The following is an 11438-nucleotide window of genomic DNA, read 5'->3' as shown; positions in this document are numbered from 1 at the left end:
AGTTCTTTGCCACAATGCGAGCACAATTTTGAGCCCTATCATAGACTCAAAATTCTCATCTAAGCGTGTAGGTCTAGCTTGTTCTGTCCTAGGTTGATGAACCAATCCGAAGCCTGACAAAAGACTTAATCAGAGAAGGCAAATGTCTATCCAATCAAGAGAATAATTTCAAGAACATGTCATGAACTCAAATATCTCGCCCCAATGTGAGCTAGAAATTCTCGTTCCATCACGAGGTCTTGGAATTTCTCAACCCCAATGTCGGCACATTTTGAGCCCCATCATGGGCTCAAAATTCTAACCTAGCAATTTTTCACCTATGTGCATATGTCTAGCTTTTCAGTCTTAGATTGATGTGCCAATCCAGAGCCTGACATACGACTCAGCTACAGCAGGCAATTGGCTAGCAGAGAATACCTTGGCTGAATCCAATCAAGAAAATAAGTTCTAGAACAACATGTTCTCTCCTATAGTAAAAGGATAACATTGTAACAGATGCTAGGGTGGGTAGGTTCCTAAATCCAAGGCATGCATGCATATCGCATAGAAATTAATATTCTTGTCACTAAGTAGAAGAACATGAATTCAGAAAAATATTTCTGCTTATTGTTTCCATTAAGTTAATAATCTGAAGAATGTCACGATCTATCATTTCTTGGTTGTTTTACAATCCTGCCTTTTTGCAGTTAATAATAAAGAAATCTACATGAAGCAATTTCTAGAAATACACCGCTCCAAGTAGACCAGGGGCTTATCTTTCTTACCCTTTCCTTCTCTTGGGACTTAAAATGAAATCATCATCATCATCAGCGTCATTGCTTACTCTTCTCTTGGCTTTGATATCTCCATTCTTTGATCCCTGCTGCTGTTTCTGTGAACTCTCAGGTTTGTTGCTGAGTGGGTGTGGAGATTTGTTTGGTGTCCCCATCCGAACTTGCTTTTGCTTTCTCTGTTTCTTCTCGTATGCCTTTTTGGCTCTCTCAGGGGATAACAAGCCATGTTCCATCATCCTAAAAAATGACAAATGTTAACACCTTTACCATTATTTGTCAGCAAAAGCCACCAAGTTGGAAAATCAGAAAATAAAATTGAATAGTTTTTCACAAATATTCCTTGTCACCAAAAAGGAAAAAAGAATAAACACTTTTGCGACCACATGAAAGATAATTTTGCATAATCCATTAATCCAAAACTACGAGAGGGATTCCTTCAAGGGGCTGTTTTGCAGTAAATTGGATGGCTGTGCATGCCTCATCAAAGTCTGGTAACAGTAAACTCTGTTCGCCATTTTTTTCAATCTAAACTAGCTATCAAATTATAGACTACTCCTCCATTGTTATCATAAAGTCATTCTTTCCTTGACAAGAAACTAAGAAAAATTTATTAAATGAAAAATAAAATAGATGCAGAGATGGACGAAAACAAGGAAATGGAAAGCAGGAGGGCAATCGGCACACAACCTATTCATGAACCCCAATGAGTATTGGCCCATCCCTTCCCTAGCCAAAAGAATAACCAAATCTTCATAATCCAGACAGAATTAGTCTCTTATTATAAATATCTTATGAATCACTGGTTAAGGAAAGTTATTTTCTTTTAAATTAGTAGATTTGTTAAATAGTTTAACAAGATTATCAACATATGGCCACCATGTGAAGACCTGTTCTTGGAAGACCACATTATCAGGGTAGTATAACACCCATCAACATTTTCTTTTTCTCTCAGCTTTAAGCAACCAAGACAAAGCAAAACACAAACACGTGCCACACACACAGAGACAAAGATAACTCATTGTTTTTCCTGTATCATACTGGGTTGAAGCATTTATTGAACAGGGGGCAGATTATTTATTGAACAAGGGGCAGCTTAGTCACATGCTCAGCATCTTCGTACATAAACATTCATAACATTACCAATCCACTGAAAAGGAAAAATTTTGGCTTATGCCCACAGCAAGAAGATAATGGGTGTGTTTGAGAGTGAGATGCTGTAGCTTTTAAGCTGCAACTGCTGTGGAGTAAAAGCTACAGCTGTGGAATAGAAGTTGGAAAAAAAAATTTGCTATGCTGCCAAAGTCCAGCTACAAGTATTACCAAACACCTTAGTAGCTAGGTTTTGACAGCCTAAATACCTCACCACACCCCCAAACGGGCTAAATGTTAGCTAGTTGCAAGAAGCCAGTATTTATAACCTGCCATGATGTGTAACCTAATGCATCTAAGGACTCATTTAGGCTTGAACACACTGACCCAGATATCTACTTCCAAAAAGTAGAATTATCACCACCTGCATTTTCAGACGAAAAAACTACAGGAGCTCTTTCTAGGTGATATAATTCATAAGACGTTAAGAGGAAGGGCCGGAGGACTCTAATTACTTCTGCCCTTGAGCAACATAAGTAACTTGGACAAGTTTAAAATTGATAATCGGACAATTTCTTAAAAGTAATTTCTTCCTTCTGCTTGCATTAGAGACAAATGAAGGTAAGGAAAGCTGTAAAATTAGAAGAAAAACTAACCAAAATTCTGCCATTTCACTTGTTGGTATCTGTTTTGACAACGATTCATAGAATATCCTCAAGGGCTCTCTCTGTCAAAATAAAATTATGAGCAAATGAATAACGGTAAACTAAATTACCTTATTCATGTTTAAAAAGAAGAAAGACAAAAACTATTATTCATCCATAACCACAACCTCTTCGGGAGGATCAAATTTCTGTCCGGGCAATGTGAACACTTTCTTCTCTCTCACTTTTGTGGTTGTTTTTGTAATAGTTTTTGATGAGCTTGAAGTCGTTTTCGACTTTACCTTCACAGATGAGCAAAACAAAACGGAATTCATCGCAAAGAGAAAGAACCCAGATCAATCGTAGCAATTAGACAAACTTCGTTAATCACAAACCCAGATCAATCAATACAGCGCAAAACATTCATATCAACTATCACTATTATCAAATCAAAATTAGCCAATTCAAAATTAGCCACTTAATTCACATTCTAAAAACAATATTCCACCTACCAAAATCACCAAATTGTCAAACCAAACCAAAAAAAAAAAGTAACTTTTTTTGTTATAAATAAGAAAAAAGCTACCAAATTTGAGATGGGTACCTCTGTTTTTGTGAGCGCAGATGAAGATTTTGGCGGCTGTTTGATCGAGCTATCAATCTTCTTCTTGTTCAAAGAAGAAGAATCAGGCTTCCCCTTTGAAGAACTAGCTTGATTGCTTGACTTCACCTTCCCGACACTCGCCTTGCTCTCTGTAGCCATCACTCTCTTAACCTCTATCCTTCAAATCAAACCTTTGCTATTAATCTGTAATTTTTCTTCTTAATTTTTCTAATTTCCAACAAAATATAGAAATTAATGTTTTAAAATTTTTAAGATGCTGGTTACTACCGTTTAACGGCTTTTAACTAAGGTTGTCTTGTCTAATGTAATAGGCTGAATGCATCTTGAAGTTTGTGCAGGAAAGTACAGATTTGACCTTGCGATCTGACGTGGACGTAAATTGAAGATGGAGGATAGAATAGGAGCAAACTGTTAGGTGCTCGGACGAGAATGGTTATGGTACGAGCACCCTCACAGTAAGCTTATTATTGGATTTCTTCTAGGAGAATGATAGTGTAATTGGATTACTCCAAAGGAAGATGATTGTAACTTTATAAGGAAGCATATAATCTGACGGTTGAAAGAGAGAGCTTTAGCCACTTATTGTGATCTTTCGCGTGATAAGGGCTTGCTTCCTCTTCTTGTTTATTTTAACATTGTATTTCTCCTACACTGATTTTCAAGTAACTTTAGTGAAAAATGTGAAAAAGATGGGCGGGCCTATTTCACTCGCTACACTTCATTTTTTATTAATCCATTATAAAAATTTAAAATTATAGTTTTACTGTACAAACCCTTTTATACCCTCTTTATGTATTTACTTTATTTTCTATTTATATTATAGATAAGGATTTTGCTTATTTCCCAACTATCTTTATGGTTTCAAATTAAAAAAAAAAATCTATAACTTTTAGGACTATTAAAACAAATACAACATGCATTGCAGAGAGGATAGGGATTTATATAAAAATAAGAGAAAGAGAAATAGTAATTAGAATAGTCCTTTGTTATGAAAAGTTCCTCGGCTCTCACATTATACTCCTTTGAGCGTAGTCCCTTCGTTATGTATACATACTTTGATGAGTAAATGTTTGTTCGATTCCTATATTTTAAGTGAAATGTTAGTTTAGTTTTTATATTTTAAAAAATAACTCAAGACACTTTTGTTGTTAAAACATGTAATACGTTGTCTTTATTTTTCTTTACCATTACAATAATAATACCCTTACTTCAATCTTGAGAGCATTAATTGATTTATCCATAAAAAAGTTTAATTAGCAAATTGACTAATAACAATTAATCTAAAAGGATTAGTATTTTTCATACTCTTGCAATAATCTTTCTAATTATTATTTATAAATAAATTAGTACCAGTTAACTTAAAGCTACATTTAATAATTTGTTGTCTTGTTAATAACTATCAATCAAAATTTAAGGTACCAAATTAACCCTAAAATCAAAATAATAATTAAAAAATTTACTTTAATTCTTATTTTATTTTTAGTGTTAAATAATAAGAAGAAGATTTACTTCAAATTTTGATATTAACATTTTTTCTTAGAGTGGGACTATTGGCACCCCTCTAAATATCTCTCAACACCTCTTTTCTTTATTAACTTCATTAAAATATTTAAAAATATTATAAAATTCTTTTCACATCCCTTTAATGACAAAAATACGCTTAATTTAAATTTATTAGTATAGACCCCATTGTTTAATTTTTGATCCCTTGATTGTGGATAAAATTTAATTTTTGATCCCTTGTTTAATTTATTAGTATAAAATTGTCTATTACTATCATTGACTAGCTAGATCAATTGTTTCTTATGCGGTAACTTTAAACACTAAATCCTTAAAAGTGCTTATATTAGTTTTGTATGGTGTTGCCAAGCCACATGGTTCATAATACTTGATCCAACCATTCGCAATAGGAGGAATAGGTGAAGCTGGAAGCATGAACACCTGCAGAAAAAAGCCATAGAAAAATTAGTCCAATAATAAAGATATTGCAGTATAATTTGAATTTCCAAAGTTTTACATATCTATATGAAATTACTTCTATTAACAAATCTAATAGTAATGATTTTATGAGAAGAGCGTGATAATGGAACAAATCTAAGAGGAATGATGATTTTATGTCAATGATAATAGCAATGGTTCTATTAACAAATCCAATAGCAATAAGGAATTTTTAAGAGGAAAAATTATTTGATTTTGAGTGGGGGTTTAATTAGAAATTGTCTTATTATGTAATTTTAATAAAGGTTAAAATTATAAAATAATTAAAGGGGTGTTATGAGGTATTTAGAAGGGTGTCAATAATCCCACTCTTTTTCTTAATGACAGTTGTAGGGAATTATTATAAAAACAATAAAAAAGACTAGAATCTCATATATTTAATAATAAGTGTGTTTTTAAATATTTTTAAAAATATGACGATTAAACAAATACTTAACTTAAAATAAAAGTACTAAACAATCATTTACCTAGGGATGGCAATGGGGAGGGGAGGGGAGGGGATCAATCTCCCCGTACCCATCCCCGATATTTTGCGTATGTCCCCGTCCCCGTCAAAATTATTTAAGAGAATCTCCATCCCCTCCCCGAATAATAACAAGGGATCCCCAAGGGTCCCCGATCCCCGAATAACTAATATATTTTTTTTGTTTTCGATTTTGAGTTAATCATATTAAAATAAAAAATTTAAATAAAAGTAAAGTTCGAAATATATCTTATATTAATATCCATTACAAAAGTCACATACATTAAATTAGTAAGTAACGCAGCATGCAAGGGATACAAACTATCATGAACAAATTAATAGCATAATACAAAATTGTTACAAATAAAATCAAATTTAAATTTAAAATTAACTTTGGGAACTTTATAAATGTGGACTACTCCCTTTACAGCACAATAGTTAAGTCAAAGCAAATCAAGAGCAAATATTAGATTAGATTAGATATTAAAATTGTGATTTGCTGTGGGCAATTATAACATCTAAAAATAAATAAAAAATAGATTTAAGTTTAAAATATTTAATGAATATTAAAATTAAAACAAAAGTTTTGGGCTAATAAAATCTGTCCGGTCTTTTTAATGTCCTAAATAAAAATTTAGGACTTTAATTAGTTAATTAGGCCTAAAAGTTTAATAATATAAATATTTTGATATTTTTATTTTTACCAAGACTTATAATTTTATAATTCAAATTTTATTATTTATTTACTAGTAATTTTAAAAAATAAAAATTAAATAAAAAATTAAAATGGGGAAATGGGTAGGGGATGGGGATTCCACCTCATCCCCGTCCCCTCCCCGAATAAGATATTGGGTAAAAAAATTTTCCCGTTCCTTCCTTGAATAAGAAATTAGGTATGAAATTATCCTCATACTCTCCCCGAATGGGAAAAATCTCCGAGGGTACCCATCGCCATGGAGATTTTTGACATCTGTTAGAGTGCAATTTATGCACTAGTTTTGCATTGTTTACTTCCCTTAATATCGATGTTTTGCACTTAATAATAATGTTTTACTTGTGTTTTACTTTTGTAGGTGCAATTCTATTGATTGATGATAAAATTGAGCTAAAAGATGATGTTTAAGGAGGATTGTTCTCTTGGAGAAATTTCTGAGCGTCAGAAGAACTTTGTTGATAAGGCGTGGGCGCGTGCTGTCAACTGCGGACCTGCAGTTTTTAGTTTAACGTGTTTTGTATTTTTGGTTATTTTTGTAATTACGAATTTAATATTTCAGATATTAGTATTTTATTTTAAATAGAATTCTAAAAGAGAAGAGAGAGAGAGTATTTAAGGGAGGAATCTATTGTGAAAAAGGGGGATTTTGGATTGGAGAAAAAGAAACCCTAGATCTAATTTTTCTCTTCTCTCTATGAGGAACTAAACCAATTTTTCTGGTTGAAGGTTAATGAAACTTTGATTCATCACTACTGTGAGATCTTTCTTGTGCTTTAATTGTTTTATTACTTTTTGGGTATTTGTTTATTCTCTGAATTATTTTCATGATTATGTTTGTTAATTAGGTAATTGGCCACTATTTAATTATCAACTTAATCTATTGTCAATTAAAGGATTCATCGTATGAAGAATTTAATGTTTGTGACAAATAACATAGCAGAGAGTTGTGTTGTGAGAATAAACAATCTAATTTAAATGAATCATCATATGTGTTGATTAGGATTTGGGTCTCTCTGGTTTTTCAGGCTGTCAATTGATTAAATTCTATGATCGTATCTAGGGTTGTCTATTGATTAGGGAAATAACCAACGGTCGTACCTTGGTTATCGACTAGTTAAGGAGAGATTGGCTATTAGAGGGTCTCAGTAGCTATAACCGGTCTATTCATGAGTAATAATAATCTATATTTGAATCAATGATCAGTAGTCGAATCAAGCTGAGTTAATTCCTTCAACCAGAGCTTTCTCCAATTTGAATTACAACTTTAATTTACATTCTTGTTATTTTAATTTGATTTTTATTATTGTCAACAATTCCCCTATTTTACGTTTTACGTTTCAAAAGGATTTAATTAATTACCGATCTCTGTGGACACGACCCTGCTCAATCACTATACACAATTTATTTAGAGTAGGAATTTATTTTTGTTGGCTTCGACACCCATCAACATCCCTACATTTACCCCATTTTAACTTATTTTTCTATAATTTTCTTTCTTATTTTATTTATCTTTCTGCAGTTGTTCTTCCCTTAAACGATAAAAAGCTACTACATATTCACATCCACATCAGTAGTCACAAAAGCGCCCCTACAAAAACTAATAAACCGAACCATACAAATAGTTTCGTTAGCTGTTCAACACGATGAATCTTTTTTTTTTTTTCTTCCTTGGAAAAAAAGAGAAAAGCTATGAAACTTAAAACAGTTGGACACAAGTCACGTTCACCACATGAATCAAATAAAAAATTAGCCATAAGAATTTAATAACTTCAAAATTATAGGCTTTTAACAAGACACGAACAGAAAGGCATATGCATACAGCAAAAATAACTCCTTTCATTCAATCTATATACAACAAATATCTGCTGTAGCTAATATTACAACAAAATTTCCTAATATTAACCCATTCATTTCATCTTCTTTCACTTCCCCAATTAAGGCTTCTTTCAAAATACCTCCAACTATACAAATTTGTTTAACTTGCAACTTATTGTCGTTACCTGGCTCTTGCTAGGAAAACTCTATTATACCAAATTGAATGGAGTATCATATGAAAGATATCATATTTAACAGGCCGAGGATGCCAAAGAAAATGCTGTTGTACCTTTTTGACCATCATCTGCATCTTACGGTATCTCTTCTCTGAGATGGAAAGGAGTATGTTCTTCAAATTTGGAATATCCTTCTCCAAGACAAAAACAGCAAAGGATTCCCAGTTTAGTATCTCAAAAAATGGAGGCACAAAATTGTCGGATATGATTACTGGAACGCATTCGTAGAAAATGGCCTCCACTACTCGGGGACTGTGGACTTCATAACCTTTTGCACATATACAATATTTGCTGCTCTTCATATGTTGGATGTAATCCATTTTGCCCTTCCGCTTGCCCCTACCCTTAGCCTTGGGCATTTGACCAAATATTTTCATGTCAGGATCTTTATTTTCCCAGTGGTGTAATAGAATGGGGCGAAGATAGCCGTGCATGCTTCCAGCAAAGAAAGCCAGGATCGATCTCTGTGAGGCAGGTTTTCCGCCAATCGCCCAAAGAGGGTTCTGAGGTGAGAGCACATTTGTCTCCGGAAGAGATACATCCTTGCCAAATACAAAGCCTTGTTTTACATCAGAGTTGCAGAGTGCTCTAATGCAGTTGGCCATGATTATCCTTGTTTCAGCTGGGGCCTGCAAATAGGCAATTACTAGAAAAAGCAAGTTAAGGGGAATGAGTCCTGGAAACACTAAAATAAACATCATTTCATTTAAATATGCGAAGCATTTGAAGTTACATGTTCATCTTTTGAATAAAGTCATTACTCACAACCCAAGAAGTAAGCATCATTCACTTATCCTAGTTACAAATTTTCTCGTTTAATTAAGTCATTGAATGCAATTGCAAACTAAACTGATAAATTATCAACACAAGTAATGAAGAGTAGTAACATGCAAGAATTCAGATCCCAGATGCACCTAACCAACGTATACTTAGTACAATTCAAACACGAAAAACATACCCAATCATGGCAAGCAACGAGGAAATGATCTGCTCCTTCAGTTCTATTCCAGAAATTATGTTTGGCTGAAATCAGGTTGACATAGTTCCTCAAATATTGAATAAGGTTCTTATGATTATGAGAATTTTGCACATATAAGGTTTCTTCTAACATCCGAGAACTAAAAGGTAAGTAAAACAGGTGAGCTTTTCTCGAATCTTTAGTAACAAATTGTTTGTTAGCTTCTAGCTGCTTCATGAACCATCCCTCTGAAGCATATATTCCCTTCAGCACTGGCTCATGTAATATGGGTCTTTGTCCTTCTTTGTAAACATAAACTTTGAGTGTTTCTTCCATCAATTCATAGCTCCTGCAAATTGCATTATAAAATCTAAACTAATTAATTAGTCCTACACATTGAAGTTGTAATGGATATTTATACTCTGCATTAAACTTTAGCAGCGCAAATTATTTGGAAATCAAAGAACAGAGGAGATTGTGTATCTTTGAAGAAATAAAACGAATATCACCAATTATAAACAATGATTAATAGCAGGTATTAACGCATTAATTTGCAATAATAAGTATATCAAATATAAGATAAATAATCAATGGAAACAGAATTATGCAATAACAGGTAAGTAAAAAAGAATGGTGATAAGATTTCAGTGGATTTTGTGGTACCTTTTGAACCTGGAAACATTCCGATAAAGAGGAGCATAAAGTTCATGATCATTCTTTAATAGGGGTGCATTCTCAATCTGTGATCTAGCATATAACATCTCTTGGTCAACGGCTGAGGACAATCTTGGACTCTATAAACAACAGAGAAACATAAACGTAGGTAAAAGTAACTTGAATACAGAACTTAAATCTCCAAACATAAAATTAGAAGCTTTACGCATACCATTGATCGATATGAAGCACGATTTTGTAGCAGCATATTTTTCATCTCAGCGATAGTGATTACTGCAGGGGTTGGAATCTCAGGCTTTTTATTCTCCTTAGGAACATCGACCCCGGAAGAATTCTCCCCCAATGTGTTCAAACTACTTTGTGCTGGTTTTTCGATCTTGTCTAAAGCGGGTGTTGCATCCTTGTCCGTTGAAGATGAGTTAGAATGAATTGTAATAGGAGTGCTAATATTTGCACCTTGTAGGGTAATATTAGATGATAAATCCATCACTGGGGACACAGGAATAGGTGAAAGACCAGCCCCGCCTGAATCATTTCTTTGAATAAAGCTCTGTTCTGATTCTCTGCCCTTTTCTGGTCCAGGCCCATTACCTGCATTCTGGACAGTATCCACAGTGGAATTTTTATTTAGCTCCTCCAATTTCTCAGTCATAGGCTCCTCATGATTATCTTCGCCATCATAAAAATCATCTTGTAGATTTGCATCCTCTGCTTTGGAGGTTCTAGTATCATTAGCCATCTCGTGCACATTATGTGTACCAGTAGAATTCAAGCCATTTGCAGTATCACTGGCTATCTCAGACTTAGATTCCGGACCGCCAGTCACCAAGCTATTGTTTTCCACTGCGGGTGCTGGAACCTTACCAGTAGAAAATACCGATGATAAAACATGATCATAGGGAAGTTCAAAATATTGGAACGCCACAATCACCGTAAGCATAATTCCCATAAGCCATAGTAATCTCTTCGTTTCCCCTTGAAACAAGGATCGAATTTCATAACCCATTCAGATAATTGGACTGTCGGTTGACTTCCAACCAAAATTCTCATCACTGCACAGCCAAAATCCAATTTCAGCCAAAAATGCCTTCTAGTCACTTGGTGTTATGAATCCAATTTTAAATAAAAGCATAACTCATTATTTATGCTCAAAGTTTCACATGCAACTGCATTGATTAACAACACTCAAACAAACAAGAAACATAAACAACAAAAAAAGAAAAAGAAAAAAAAGCCAAAAGCAGGATCTTCAACCATCAATAGCATGCAAATTTATAGAAGCAAGATCTCATGTGATCATGAAACAAGCACTGCAGTAATCAAATTTCCAGCAGAATGAATTAAAATCAAACAGACATGCAATTCAGAAACCAACAACCAACTCTAAATGCTATTGAAAAATTACCAAGAAATAACGTGAAGGGCCTTCTTGCTGTTGGTTGCCACG

The 11438-nt window shown here is 33.7% G+C and overlaps 2 protein-coding genes across 3 annotated transcripts; both read right to left on the bottom strand.

Annotated features, from left to right (window-relative positions):
* Positions 1-584: 584 nt before the first annotated feature.
* On the bottom strand, positions 585-3632 carry LOC18055008 (micronuclear linker histone polyprotein). The gene is made up of 4 exons (XM_006450623.2): positions 3111-3632; positions 2695-2808; positions 2519-2589; positions 585-1010 (listed from the first exon to the last, which is right to left on the bottom strand). The coding sequence occupies exons 1-4, from the start codon at positions 3267-3269 to the stop codon at positions 761-763; spliced, it is 594 nt and encodes a 197-aa protein (XP_006450686.1). The 5' UTR covers positions 3270-3632; the 3' UTR covers positions 585-760.
* A 4514-nt stretch (positions 3633-8146) lies between these two features.
* On the bottom strand, positions 8147-11036 carry LOC18055007 (probable glycosyltransferase At3g07620). Of its 2 annotated transcripts, none has more exons than XM_024178518.1 (4): positions 10203-11036; positions 9980-10110; positions 9317-9686; positions 8147-8987 (listed from the first exon to the last, which is right to left on the bottom strand). In XM_024178518.1, exons 1-4 carry the CDS (start codon positions 10995-10997, stop codon positions 8304-8306), a joined length of 1980 nt encoding a protein of 659 aa, XP_024034286.1. In that variant the 5' UTR covers positions 10998-11036; the 3' UTR covers positions 8147-8303. The 2 variants fall into 2 exon arrangements, with proteins under 2 accessions (XP_024034286.1, XP_006450684.1); XM_006450621.2 differs by having other exon boundaries at positions 9317-9665.
* Between the last annotated feature and the right edge of the window lie 402 nt (positions 11037-11438).

Source organism: Citrus clementina, unplaced genomic scaffold, assembly GCF_000493195.1.
Source record: "Citrus clementina cultivar Clemenules unplaced genomic scaffold, Citrus_clementina_v1.0 scaffold_1, whole genome shotgun sequence".
NCBI lineage: Eukaryota > Viridiplantae > Streptophyta > Magnoliopsida > Sapindales > Rutaceae > Citrus > Citrus x clementina.
Note: the sequence above shows the minus strand (reverse complement) of the source record. Positions and strands in the feature narration are given on the sequence as shown.